Here is a 15683-nt window from a genome sequence, read left to right on the forward strand (position 1 = left end):
TTTGATAGTATTGCGGGGAAATTTAAAAATTTGGATAGGCTCGTGGAAATAACGCGCACCGAGCTATCTCCGCACAGAACAAAATTCACAAAGTGTGCTTTGCGTGCTGTTTGATAGAAGCATCATCAAATTTGTCATTAGCTGAAGGTCTTCTCCACATCGCAGATTTCCAATAAATATTGCTTAAGAAAACTTGCCGTCGGAACTTTTCAAAGATTTGCAATGCTGTTGACACAGATTTTCCTCGATAAGGGACGTTGTTTAATATCGCATAATTCGCGTAAACGGCAACCCGTATCTAATTTCGAGTAATTCACTCCAGTGTGATAAGAAGAACAACCGAATCACATCGTGCTCAATTTCTATGGACGCGGTTCTGAATGAGTGGATAGTACTTATTCCAAACCCTTCCAGACCTTACCAAACAGAATAAGTGCGTTCCACAGCAGCTGTAGTTGGGTCAACATGCCATTTTTTATGCGAGACATATTAATGTTTTAGTTCTCATAGCATGCAATTCACCGTCGTAACGATCATTCTCAAAATTTCTCAATGTCATCAAACAAAACAAACAATTAACAACCTAGTAACAAGCATAGCTGTCTTTGATTTTTTGCCTGGAAAATTTCCTGCTCGATGTAGGTGATTTTTCCAGGAATCGAAATTTTTCTTGCAACGCGTAATAAAACCCATGCAAAGACGCTTATAGACAAAAGTTTTTATCAACTGCCAATAGGGGAGATATGATACTTTCCTGATTTGTAAGTGTTGTCTGCGCCATTTTGCGCCGAAGCCAGTTATAGAGGCCTAAACTACCCCTTGAAAAAAGAGTAATTCATGAATAACTTTGTTACTTCAAAAGATAGAGTGATGATATGTTCAGCAAAAACACGGGTTTTTTTTATGACAAACAACTTTGTATAAAACACAAAAAATGTTAAAAATCATGGAAAAATGTTATGATAAAAAGTATGATTTTTAGGGGCCACTCACATACAACGACATATATTTCAAAAAGTATAAGAGATAGAAAAATCGTGTCTTCGACAAAGTTGTTTCAAATCGCCAATTCTACAACTTTGCCGAAGACACCATATGTCTATCTAAATGTTTTGAAAAAAATAGTTTTTCTATCTCACTGCTAGGTGGATTGATCACAAAACTTTTTTCGTCAAAAGTTGCGCTTTAATAAACCAAGAAACTTCTCCGAACAAACTATATCGCTAAAATCAACGGTTTGGGCGCTATTCAAAAAGCGCATGAAATCGAGAAAATAAAACACAATGCCATGTCATGATGGAGGAATGTTGTTTTGTTTTGCATACCTAGTCATTTTGTCATTAATTTCTAGGGATTTCTCAATTCTTCCATATAAAATTTGATTTTTTTATCTTAATGTACGTCATTTTATTATAAATAAAAAAATAAGGAAACCTAATATTTAGACAAATGAGAGAAGAGCATGTTTTGCAATAAACGATCAGTTTGCTTTGCAAGTTTAGCCAACGTTCTGGTGGATATGGTATCCAATAATGAGAAAGTGTTATCAATGATATTTATCTAAACTGTACGAACTAGTATTAAAAAACTGCTCATCCTCGAGAAATAATTGTCACAAGAAACGATGAGGTGTAAAATCTACTCTTAACGCATATCAATACTTAGCCAGTGTTTCTCTTTCTTAGAACTATTGTATGTACGCTTAGTTGGACAAAAGCAATTTATTACTTTTTCGTAGACCTCCTTTTCCCGCTACTGCTATCTTTGTGTGACGATTTGGGCGAGGACTCACCGTTGGTTAATGGAGTGGAGGTGCCATTCTTTAGGACCGAGTCGTGCTTCAACATGTCGCTCGGTTTGAATGGAAGGGATAACTCTTTGGAACGTTGTAACACAAAGCGTTCTAGATTCTGGCCAGTTCTGAAATAGAAGAAAATGTTATAGAACCGATACAAACACTACATCAATGATTTAATACAACAAACTCTCTGATGGAATATGCTTGATGAACCACTTAGTTGCACACAGTACAGACCGCCAAAATAAAATGTCAACTCGCTTATTAACTACGCAACTTGGCAAATCGCAAATCTTGTGTCAAAACCGGAATTTTATCCGTTTAAATGCTTATTTAATTAATTGAGTACGATTTACACAAAATCGGGATTTGTGGACTAATACAAAAGATCGATTTCGTGTAAATTATTCTCAATTCTATGTTACATTTTTTAGACATTTTTTAGCATGTAGTGTTTTGAAATCTTGATCTAAGATATATTGTTATTTCACAAATAACTCATGTCCTTGAAACACACGTTGAAAAGAAGTGAAGTTATGTTAATAGTTTTGAATGAATTGTTCCTGAATTCAGCTTTTACTTTCTGGTCAGTAGATGCTAATTTAGGATGTTTGAATATTCCCTGTAAAAACATTTCCCGTTGCATTAGAACTCACCTGTATATTTCCGTTTCATCCGTGTTGTACAAGTCACAGTTACGGAACACTAGCTGTATGTCGTTCATCATTTGCTCGTTTATCGTGTACTCTCCCATATTTAGTTTCGACTTTATCTTGGCAAAGTCCATCGGGTTCTTGATGATGGTGTAGTAATCTGGGACCTCCTTAACGGAAACAGGTCTATCGAAAGGCCATGAGTCCGGATGTTTGAAAATGTCATCAAGCAAGGTGTATAACGCTACGCTATTTAGTGGCAGATCGTCACCAGTCCTCCTGGCTTTGCGAGAATTAGACGAGTTCATTTCTTCGTTTGCTGCCGATCGTCGCGATTTGCTGGGAGGCGATGGCACCATATCTTCGTCATTTTCATCCTCATCGTGGAATCCATTCGTTAGCGAACGTTTGGCAGAAGATCGACGTCCCTTCTTTACTTTCATTGCTAACGTTTCCTCGTCACTTGATTTTTCGTCTACTGAAGCTTTGCGTTTTGAGTTTCGTTTTCTTGACGTGTTGGCTTTTGTTGGCTCTTCAACTTCTTCTTCTTCCTCTACCTCTTCGTTTACGACGTCTTCCGTTTCCTCTTCGAAATCTTCGACATCATCGTCATAGTTCTCAAAACTGTCGTCCTCGACTGGAGCGGCAGCAAGTCGTACGGCCACTTTTTTCGTGGACTTCTTACTACTTTTTGATTTTTTCTTAGAACTGCTTGATTTCTTCGATTTCTTCTTGCACGTATCACAATTCCAGCGTTTTTTCGGTGTACCCGAAAGGGACTTGGTACAATCCGGGTGATATGCTGTGAAGCACGTAGAACACACCGCAGTTGCACCGGTCTCTTTACATTTTTTGCACTCGAGGGCCTCTTCGGTGGTCGATGCATCCGTATCATCGTCATCTGCAGTTGCGTCTTGATCTTCCTCTTCAACTTCCTCTGGTTCTTCTTCTTCCACAGGCTCCTCTTCTACAAAGACCTGCCGCTTCTTGGGCTGCCTTTTACGTTTGTAATCGTCCGGCCGGCATTTCGGACAGTACCAATCACCTTCTGGGACTTGTTTGAGCTTGGGTTTCAGACAGTACATGTGACAAGCACGGTTACAATCGTCACATAACAACGTCTGTTCTGGAATACCCTTTCGACGACAAATCATACAAGCGATTCGCTCGGCTGATCTGTTCCACTGGATGGTATCGTACAGCACATTGTAATGTAGGAATATTTGGGAATAGTTAGTTGCACGCATTAACGATTCTTCCCAACGTGCCAGATTTTTCTGTCCCTTGATTATTGATTTAGCGATGGCTGTCTTGTCTTTGATTTTCGTCTTAGCTCCGAATGGAAAGCATAAGAACTTCGGATCGATGCACTGTTCGATTTGCAGCAAGGCCGTTGCTAAGTTGTGAACTTTTTCTTTCAAAACAGCGGCTTCTTGCATAAATTTAGCCTCGTCAGTTGAATCATCAGAATCAATGATGATCTGGTCTGGCAAATCGTATCCCGGATCCTTATCATGGGACAGTTGTTTTTCGTTGTCATCATCCGATTCGTCATTCTCCATGCCTTCATCTTGTTCTTCTTCGTCCTCTTTTTTCTCCTTCATTGCCGCCAGTCGATTCCGGCCCCATCGCAATTGCTCGGCAGACAGTTGCTTAAAGTCGAATTGTTCGATAGCGCTGCGCCACTCTTCCCTGTCTGTCACTTTCATGCTGCCTAAGTAGCCAATCGAAATTTTGGATTCAAGTTCTAGAAGGTTCTCCCGCAAGGTAGCTTCAAAAATAACGCTAGGATTCGTTCCTGGCTCGTGATTGAAGTCAGGAGAATCGTACTTCTTAATGTACTTGGCATTGATAGCCGCTAGTATTTCCTCTCGATTCTCTATTTTTGCAGTAATTTGATCTACTGGACAATCCTTAAGATGTGTTAAAATGAGTTCTTTTTCGTTTTCCAGATTCTCGCGTAGGGTTTTCTCTCGAATACCTCTAGGATTGAGACTTTCAATTAGAGCATTGATTTCTTCCTCCGTGTGGAAAAAGCCCCAAACTGGTCCTGAATAAGTATCGCCATGCACTGGACAAGTTTTCGGATTAGCGGTACACATGAGCAGTTCTGCATTGGAAGGCGTTTTGGGAACATCGGTTTTAGTATCTAACGGATCTTCCTCAGAAGCTCCATTCATGGCAGTTTTGTTTTGATCAATCAATGCTTTAATTTTGGCGCTTCCATTCAACATAAGCTTTTCAAGAAGTGATCCCTTTTTATTTGCATGGTTTTCTTTGTCCTCTTCACTAAGTTTGTTATTCATGATTGTTTGGGTAATGAACTTTTTCCTCATATCAGCGGGACAAGAGGCCAGTCCGGGAATATGTGGCGTAGGTTCCTGCAGACATTTGCCGGACAGCGTTTGGTCGTATTCTACGAATAAACCCGGCAAAGACTCAAATAGCCAATAACTGCGATGCGCACGATCCGATCCGAGATAAATTTGGTAATCAAAGAAATTAATTTTGCATTTTTCGATATCTTTCTGAATATTTTTAACATCACGTTCGGTGTCGGCGTCCATTTTCACTATATCTTGAGCCATTTTTTCTTCTAGTTCCTTACGCAGAGCAGCTTTCTCCTCGACGGTACCCTCGTGAGCAACGACCTAGAGAATACACAGAATTGCATAATTAATTAGATGTAGTCCTTCTTACGTTAAGTTAAGATTGGATGAGTACGGAAGTTCATCACATTCAGGTCAGTGATTATGCCAGATGACCGTTATAGCAACGAGTCGTTGGTATAACGGTCATTTGGCATAATCAGAATTATATCCCTTCTTTCAAAAAGTGTCACTTCTTGATGAAAATATGCTATTTTAAAATGTCCTTTACGTCAAATGGTTTTATGCAAAATGTCGTTATGTTATAGAATAACTATGCTATAATTCGCCTTTTTAAACACTCGATTCAATTTTATGATTTGAAGTTTTTTTTTAAACTTTTCACTAAGTTATGTTTCTGTTCCCCGGAATTTTATGATTAACAGTAGAGATGTACCGAATAGCACTATTCGGCCTTTTGCCGAATACCGAATAGTTGAAATATTATTATTCGGCCAAACGAATATTCGGCCGAACATTCGGCCGAATAATGACTTAATATTCGGTCAAATAAAACCTAAATATTCGGCCGAATAACACCCTTATGTGCAGTTTTTTAAGTAGGGAAAGCTGAACAATATAACGAAGTATAAATGGAAATGAATGATCGTCTTCTTGAGCTTTTGAAACCGTTTGCAGAAATCATAAGTTCTGAGGATTTCTGTATTTCTGAAGCAAGGAAGCTGTATCCTATTGTTGATTTTTGTTTAAAAAATTTGGTTTACAATTCATCCGACTTTTGGAAGTGTTTCATAAAAATTGAGGCAAATAGACGGCAGACCCCTGACTCTCATAATAATAGAAGAAAGTGATCAGTAGGTTTTGCAAAGAATATAGATCGTATAGAAAGTCCTGATAATTGACGGACTTTAAGGTGAAGATGCATCGAAGAGCATAAATCTAGAGAATCTGACAGCCGTTGGCGCTGAATATTGGAATGATTGGTCAACACCGGCACAAACGGTTGTCTGGTTCTCTAGATTTGTGCTCTTGAAAATGCCGGGTTTAGCTTCGATGCATCTATACCATGAAAACAAATTTTCAAACGCTTCTAACTAGCCAAGCGGTACGTTACAGCTCCTGCAAGATGAGATACAATTTGATTTGCAGAAAATGGTAACGCCATAGAACAGAGAAATTCTCACTTTTTCAATATTTGACATCGAAGTGTCTATTCAAGGTGTCCATAAAAAGAAAAATTCGGTCATCATTTGAATAAATTATTGATTTTTTAAATTTTCCTTACATAAACATAATATTTTTTTACAGTTTAGTTTATTTTGTTATTATTCGGTCACTATTCGGCCGAATAACGGATTTTAGTATTCGGCAGAACGAATATTCGGCAAAATTAAAAAAATCGAGATATTCGGCCCGAATATTCGGCCGGCCGAATATTCGGTACATCTCTAATTAACAGTCGAAGTTGAAAATTTAATGTTAAGCCATGTAAATTTTGAAATACATCGCGAAAATCTTGTCTCGCCGTCAATCAAAAACATTAAAAAAAATCCACCAGAATACACACTGAAAAACTAAAATCTATAAAGCAGATACATTTGAAAACCGCAAGAACTTATTTGAGAATAGTATACCTCATTATTTTCCCGAACTAAGTTTAATGAAATCCGTTGCTATTAACTACAGAATTCAGTATTTTTTTCATTAAATTGTTATTTAATTAATGTTTCGCGCAAATCATGTGCAGCCTTCACATTTCTGTGTTCACAAAAAGTTAACGAGGTTAAAAATTAGAACCGAAATTAAAAGGAGTGTTAATTTTCACCCAGCCTTTTTTGATCATAAGGGATGGTTTAACCTTAGCTTTCCTTAGCCGAGTGGTTGGAGTCCGCGGCTACAAAGCAAATCCATGCTGAAGGTGCCTGGGTTCGATTCCCCGTCGGTCCAGGATCTTTTCGTAATGTAAATTTCCTTGACTTCCCTGGGCATATAATATCATCGTACCTACCACACGATGTACGAATGCGAAAATGGCAGCTTTGGCAAATAATCTCAGTTAATAACTGTGGTAGTGCTCATTGAAAACTAAGCTGAGAAGCAGATTTTGTCCCAGTGAAGACGTAATATCAAGAAGAAGAAGAAGGCTCTCTTTGTTTCCTTTCTCTTTAATCAAAATAACTGAGCTACCGTCGTTGGGGGTGAGAATGGGTCAAAAAGGGATATGTAGGGGAGGTGTACCAGTTATGGCCATAGTGGTTCCCTATATCGCCATACGTGATATATCTTGAATGGCCATAACTGGTACACTTTCCCTACGACTTATTTATTGGATAACTATTGCAATTTAACTCCAATAAACTTCAAATTTGGTGTGTATGTACTTTGATGGTACAACTATTCAAAAAGTTTAAGAAAAATATTTATTCACAGCGGCACCACAAGTGAATGAAAAATGACCCAATCTCACCCCATAGAGGGGGTGGCATTGGGTCGCTGTAATTAAAATAACTTGTTTTTGAGAATATGATTGCAAAACCATTCACAGCTGTAAAATATTGATGAAATACTATGTAAATAAATATCTAAGATGTTTCACAAGTATGATAAACCCACTTAAAAGAACGATTATACCAAAAATTAGAAATTAGAATATAGAAAAATTAGAAAAAAAAATAGAAAATGTAAACTCAACATTTATCGTCAAGTTTACATAAATTTTCTTGTTTTTTCCCTCAAATTGTCTTTAAAGTCTCATCCCCGTTGCCAGAAAGCCTATTCAGTTTCCCCAAAGGTGTACTGAAACAGTGATTATTTTAAACTTTCGCAAATAGTTAAATTTCGGTGCGACATTCCACGATCAGGCAGATGTTGACGTCATAATTCCGGTATTTCAGCGATCGAACTCATTTGTACTTCCGTGAGATGTTTCTTCTATAACACTGATAAATATATTTTTTTTTCGGTAGCGGTAGGGGTAGTACTGGCACTCTTAATCTGCCCTAAGCTCCTTCCCAGCATTTGCTTTTATAAGCCTCTATTGCGTTCATCACACAGACGTTCCTAAGCAATGTTGCTCAAATGGTCACTGTGTACCCTCGCAGCAATCAGCCCTTACCGTAGTTTTGCAGTCTAGTAGTTTAGACTTCTATCAAACTATGATAAGGCCTGAAATGCTAGAGTGGTTAAAGTGAAGAACGAAATAGTTTTATTAAAAGGTCCTCATTCCCCATTTCATTTCATCACTCACTATCGTCACTTTTATTTTCGACACTATCACGTTTATCACCGATTACACAGCGCAACAAAAATGACATTTTTGCGTGTCTCAAGGATCAAATTATGTGTCTCTAGTAGATTTGGGGTTGCTGAATCTGATGCCGTACTCAGAAATTTCCCAGCACGTCACAATTTTTAGCTACAGGTCGCCAAAGTTGTATAAAACATTGGTTTTATTGATGTTTACCTAAAATTTGAAGAATATTTTATCAAACTTGTTTGTGATATTATCCACCAAGCATGCAAAAGAGGACTTAAACTTTTGTTTTAGATATATTTTGGTAGAAATTTCACGATAAATTTAGATTAAACCGATCTTTTTCAACATGCTTGCAGTCTCCATACAAAATTCTTCGTTTCTCTTATATGGCAAAATACAATACTTTTATAAACCATCAAAATATAACTTTTTCGCTTCAAAAATATTATAAACTTTGTTGATAAGTATTGTTATACACACAAAGTTTGAATTTTGTGGCAAATTAAGCAAATAAATTGCCTTACAAGCTGGCAAACTTGCATGCAAGTTGGCTGAAATAGTAATTTTTTGCATTTTCAACAACCAATATCTCAAAAACTAGACGTGCTGTGATATTTCTGTAAACGGCAATGGATTCAGCAACCCTTAATTAAGTAAATAGAGTCATTTTGATGCTGGAGACAAAAACGTGTTCCGCAGTGTTATCACTCATAAATTTTCGTAATACACGTCAGGTACACTTTCCATTATATCACTTTTCACATCACACCATTTTCATATAAATTTATTGTTATTACCATTTACCATCTGTTAGCATTACTAAGTAATTAAAAGATATTCAATTTAAATGTTTCTTTATTTTTGTTGCTGTAGAGTCATTACTATTCAAACTACAATTTAGCACTATCAACAAAGTTACAGTAAAACAAAATCACTTCGATCCATTCTTCTGCACTCGCTGTCATTATTAACACTTTTATCATGCACGTTTGAAGAACTAGGCAATTATGTTTATATTCAGAGAAATGATTGCAAAAAAAAACACTGATAAATAATTAAATTAAAAAAAAATCCATTTGATAAAATTTTACGATGTTGCTGCGCACGAAACACAGATGCTGATTTGAGAAGTTGTCAAAATGCGTTGCATTGTTATTCAATGCACGGAATACTCAAGTAGCATAGCATAGCATAGCATAGACTGACTGTACATTAGACTGATGCAAATTTTGAAGTTTTTGCTCCCCTATGCTTAAACGGTGTCAATTATGATGAAAATGATCCTCTTAAAATTTGAAGTGATTCGGAAGAAATTTGGTTGTGCACACGCTAATTGAAGTTTATATGGAAATTACTATGGAAAAGGCAAATCTTTTGTGTTCACTCCTCTAACTGCTCGTCCAAATAATATATAGAAAAGTAAACACACTCATCTTATGTGAAAACTTCCCAGCTACAACTTTGCCGAAGACCACATTTCGATGGGACGTAAGAATAATTTGTTATTTTTGATAACAAAGTGTAAATCATGCTGAGATGATCATTCAATTACTTTCAGAGCAACACTGCTTTTTTGCTGTAGAACATAGTAGCCTGGATTACTTTGATCTATTATTTTCGCCAGGAGCACCACTGTTGCCTGCCGAACAGTTGATGAAGCATGCTACATGCAAACCAACTTTATGATTATGAATAACAATTTATCCTGAGGTCCAATCAAAAAGTGGTCTTCGGCAAAGTTGTAGCTGGGAGGATTCCACATTAGAAGAATTTGTTCACTTTTCCATAAAATATCATGACGAAGAGATAGAGGGCTGAACACAAAAGATTGTCATTTTCCATAGTAATCTCCATATAAACTTCAAATGGCGTGTGCACAGTCAAATTTCTTCCGAATCACTTCAAACTTTGGGAAGATGCTATTTACCATAATTAAAATCGTTTAAGCATAGGGGAGCAAACATTTCAAAATTTGCATCACTCTACTGTACATGTCAATGGTTGCTACTCCGTGATTGATCGGAACTGGTAAGAATTGCACTACGATCCAAATGAATAAGGGATGGGAGTTTCCGCTTACTCTCGAAGTGCAATTTTAGCAGATCTAATATTATTGATCAATAACGGCGCCGGCCAAGTCCTTACAGTCAGTTGGGATGGGGAAGGAATGTTAGGGTGTAATGATTGTTGCTTCTAGAGACCGAGAATACCTCTGCATCTCCACAATCACCACGGGAAGGGTGTTTATTAGTGAGGGAGGAAAAGATCTGGGAGTCACCTCTGGTCGGTGATGCGATCCATGGACAAGGGGGAAATATACGACTTGTATTTAAAGCTAGTTTTGTATTTTTGTCTCGAGAAGTTTTGGGAAAAATTCGTCAACATCTATAATGTCGAACAATTCAAAAGACGTTTTTATTAATGACGAAAACTGAAAATTACATGTATATATTTTAACTTATATGAAACAGGAATAATGCCGACACTTGTAGTGACGAACCAAACATAGTTTGTTTGAAAATTACATATAAGTATTACTGTGCATTTTGTCTCGATATGGTAGAAGTTTTAGAAAATACGTCAACATTCACAATGTCGAACAATTCAAAAGATTTTTTTTAATAAATAATTTTTAATAATGTCAAAAAGAGAAAAATATATGTATATTCAAATTGTATAAGAAAAAAGCATAATGCCGACACATATAGTGACGAACCATACAAAGTTTGTTTTAATATTACATAAAAGTTACGCTTTCAAGAAAATATGTGTTATCATAGGCATGAAACGAACTCACCAGTTGGTAATCCATTCTCGACTGAACACAAAACTGACACTGACAGCAAAACTCTTGGCGTCCCGAAAATAAACCGTCTTGCTTGGGCCTTCCCAAATACGTACCCAGCAAGACGCTCCAAAACAGGTGAAAAAAAAAAAAAAAATCCCCGGCGACGAAAACACGCGCGAATCCGTCAGCAAAATCAATCGGACGACGCAAAACCGAACTGTCCTGCTTGGGCTTCACGAAGCACTACCCAGCAAGACGCTCCAAAACAGGGGGAAAAAAATTCTCCGGCAACAAAAACGCGCGAATCCGTCAGCAAAATCAATCGGACGACGCAAAACCGAACTGTCCTGCTTGGGCTTCACGAAGCACTACCCAGCAAGACGCTCCAAAACGGGGAAAAAAAAAAAATCTCCGGCAACAAAAACGCGCGAATCCGTCACCAAAATCAATCGGACGACGCAAAACCGAACTGTCCTGCTTGGGCTTCACGAAGCACTACCCAGCAAGACGCTCCAAAACAGGGGGAAAAAATTCTCCGGCAACAAAAACGCGCGAATCCGTCAGCAAAATCAATCGGACGACGCAAAACCGAACTGTCCTGCTTGGGCTTCAAGAAGCACTACCCAGCAAGACGCTCCAAAACAGGGCTACACGGAATACTCAAGTAGACTTGTTTTTAAACTCATCTTAATGAAAAAAAGAACACCTGGCACCGTAAAATGTCAAAAACGTGGACTTGCAATTTAATTTAGGGTCGATGTACCAATAGCCGCATAGCTAAGAACAAATATTCGTATAAAATCAAAAAATAAAGCCTGCGGAATTATTTTTAGATCATCTGAAAGCTTTTTATCTTGGCTTTGTGGAAAAATTATGAAAGATAGGAAAACTCATGTTTTTTTTTTTTTTTTTTTTTTTTTTGTCAGTAGCGATAGGGGTAGTACTGGGACTCTTAATCTGCCCTAAGCTCCTTCCCAACATTTGCTTTTATAAGCCTCTATTACGTTCATCACACAGACGTTCCTAAGCAATGTTGCTCAAATGGTCACTGTGTACCCTAGCAGCAATCAGCCCTTACCGTAGTTTTGCAGTCTAGTAGTTCAGACTACTATCAAACTATGGTAAGGCCTGAAATGCTACTAGAGTGGTTAAAGTGAAGAACGAAATAGTTTTATTAAAAGGTCCTCATTCCCCATTTCATTTCATCACTCACTATCGTCACTTTTATTTTCGACACTATCACGTATATCACCGATTATCACTCATCAACTTTCCATTATATCACTTTTCATATCACACCATTTTCATATAAATTCATTGTTATTACCATTTACCATCTGTTAGCATTACTAAGTAATTAAAAGATACTCAATTTAAATGTTTCATTATTTTTGTTGCTGTAGAGTCATTACTATTCAAACTACAATTTAGCACTATCAAAAAAGTTAAAGTAAAACAAAATCACTTAGATCCATTCTTCTGCACTCGCTGTCATTATTAACACGTTTATCATGCATGTTTGAAGAACTAGGCAATAATGTTTATATTCAGAGAAATGATTGCAAAATGTATTATGGCCTTTATTAAATTAGTAAAGTTCACATCATTATACATCATCATTATTATATTTTTAACAAAACTATCAGAATCACTTCCAATTTCATTTTCAAATTTTCATCACCATAGATTTTATTATAAAATCACTATTAGCACCCTCACAATCACTAAATTTAATAACAACGAGTGTTACGCGCAGTTCCACCAAACACCCATTCTTATGTTGCATTATAACACGATTGATCACACGTTAGCTTCGAAACTTAACAACCATTACTGATTAGTACAAAGGATGCTACAGCTCGTGGTAAACGAACTGAACCATAAACAACCAGCACTGGTTTATAAGTATCTAATGAGCCCTGGCGGTCCCTCCGTTCGAAGAGGACCTGATAATATGCCGAAACATATTAACAGATCCTCCGCCTGAATGCAGCCGTTTCATGATAAATCATGAACCGTTAGAGGTGTGCCAAAGTATTGGGAAGGTGATATGTTTCACAGGCGGGTATTATTATGGTGCACCTTCTACTTTGGCACCGTCAAACCCTGTGATCGTGGCCAGGGAAAGATAGGAAAACTCATGTTTTTGTATTTATTATCGCTTGTGCCACTATAGGAACACAAGTGCCTATAGTAGCACTATTCCTAATTTCTGTTCCTATAGTAGCACTAGCCTCACGGAATAGGCAAAACATAAATCAAAACCGTATTTTTACAAAACTTTTATATTTTTCCTTTGAAGTGTGGATCAAAAGCGTTCGATTGATGTAAAAAAGTTCCTAATTTATCAACTATTTTGTTTAATAACAAAATAGTCTCTCTGAGTAGTGCTACTATAGGAACAATAGGTTAACTATAGGTGCAAGGGAGCTAAAATTTTAAGCAAAACTATTTATTTCGATCATTTTTTGAACAAAATCGAGCTGTGTGTCAATGGTACTTAGATAAATAGCTACTGATCTTCATGTCAAAAATTATTTTGCTACGATTACCAGCGAAACGGCCGTAAAAAGCCACTAGTGCGACTATAGGGGACCGTCCACTAAGGGAACACCGACCCTACTATCGTATTTGCTTGACCCAATCTCACCCCCATTTTTGATGTTTTAGACACTGTACCGAAAAAAATAAAATTTTTGTGTAAAAACAAATAGATTCCGGAAAATACGTGTGAAGTGCAATGAAAAGACTCTCAACCTTCTACTAATATAACGATAGAGGTTAAAGTAGATGCGTGATACTTTGCACAGGAGAAATATATTGTTGTAAATTGTATCTAGTTTCAACATACATAGTTTAACATAGTTTATTGACATAGTAAACAAAAACTACTATTTCTTAAAATGTATTTTGTGATGAATTCCGTGTAATAATATGTTCCGTAGCATATGCTATATTATTTTTAGTAATATCAGCGTTATTAGCTGAAATATTTCATAAATCACTTTTTTCCGTTTTGACCCAATCTCACCCCCTAGACCCATTGTCACCCCATCGACGGTACATGAATCTCTTCTGTTGCGTTTTTTGTATGGGTTCGAAAACCCGAGACCCAACCATCTCTAATAAATTGCTAAGATAACTAAAAAACTTTCGAATCTTTGAATGAATTTGAAATTTATATTTCAATGTTTGGAGCAATAAGCAATTATATTTGAATGTTCAGAGCAATAGCCTGTAATAATTGCTGTAGTATTAACAGGTGTGGAACCTTGAATTCAGTTTTGAAGTATCCATTAAAATTTTGGAAATTTCATTTTATTTTTTAAGGAATGTTAGAACCGCAACAAGTTTCGATGAAATGCTGTAAAAAATACTGGAGAAACTTATTGAGGATTTCTTGGAAAAGTTGGAAAACATGCTTGAAAGAATTTTTGGTGCGATTCCTGAAAGTAATCGTAGATTATGTTTTTAAAGAATCCTCATGCAGATGCATGGAATAAATGGAAAAAAATCGACGTAGTTAGAGATGTACCGAATAGTACTATTCGGCTTTCGGCCGAATACCGAATAGTTCAAATATTATTATTCAGCCGAACATTCGGCCGAATAATAACTCAATATTCGGTCAAATAAAACCTCAAAATTCGGCCGTATAACACCCATATATTCGTCCAATTTTCCGAAAACTACACTTTTAATTTTGATCTACAACAAAAAAGCAAGTTTTTTTTTCAATAGGAAACACTATTGAGCTTCTCAAATCGATCGAAGAAATTGCAATAATCGTATTGTGTATTTCTTTAACCACTGGACTGCGAAGTGCGGCCTTATAAGTACCTACTAAAGTGTGAATAAAAGTGCGGGATTGCATCGAATCATGTTGGTATCTTCAGAGCACTTTTTCTCTGATTTTCACGACACCTATCCGATTTGATGTCATTGAGCACTTTTATTAGCGTGTCCGCACCTGTAAAAACTTTTGCGATAGTTTAGTGGTGGAATAAAGTTCTGAGGATTTGATTTTCTGAAGTTAAGGAGTTGTATCTTATTAATAATTAACAATTGATGGTATTATTTATCCATTTCATTTTTTTTAAGAAACTCGGGTAATACTTCACTTGATTCCTCATCTGACTTCTGGAAGTGCTTTATAGAAATTGGAGCAAATATACCACCGCAGACCACTGAATCGCATAATAAAGGAAGAACGTGATCGTGTGGGCTACGTGGCCGTGCGGTTAGTGTTACTAAGCATATATCTGTATCGATCCAAGGAATGTGGGTTCGATTCCCGCTTTAGTCCGGAAAACTTTTCATAAGCAACGTTTTCCGATTGTTCCGCTGGTCGTTGCATGCTAGTAATCAAAATAATCGAGACATTCGGCTCCAGTGGTCGGCCGGCCGAATATTCGGTACATCTCTAATAATGATTGTACATTCTTATGTCTTTTATGTTTTTTTTTATTAAAAAATTTTACGGTAGAACTATTTTAGAATCCGCGAGAAATTTCTTTGAAGTAACAACTGGAATCAGTTAAAAAACATCTGGAGGAAATACAGGGATAATCGCTAGGAT

General features: G+C 36.9%; 1 protein-coding gene across 1 annotated transcript in view; it reads right to left on the reverse strand.

The window, feature by feature from the left end:
* Positions 1-1382: 1382 nt before the first annotated feature.
* The window catches only part of LOC5579200 (bromodomain adjacent to zinc finger domain protein 1A), a 49330-nt gene continuing 35029 nt past the window's right edge, over positions 1383-15683 (reverse strand). Inside the window, exons 4-5 of the mRNA XM_021849437.1 lie at positions 2455-5102; positions 1383-1920 (exon numbers count right to left, since the gene is read on the reverse strand). Of these exons, the coding sequence (XP_021705129.1) occupies positions 1725-1920; positions 2455-5102 (2844 nt within the window). The 3' untranslated portion in view covers positions 1383-1724. The remainder of the gene's footprint in view (positions 1921-2454; positions 5103-15683) is intronic.

The sequence above is a fragment of the Aedes aegypti genome, chromosome 1 (genome assembly GCF_002204515.2).
Source record: "Aedes aegypti strain LVP_AGWG chromosome 1, AaegL5.0 Primary Assembly, whole genome shotgun sequence".
NCBI classification, from domain to species: domain Eukaryota; kingdom Metazoa; phylum Arthropoda; class Insecta; order Diptera; family Culicidae; genus Aedes; species Aedes aegypti.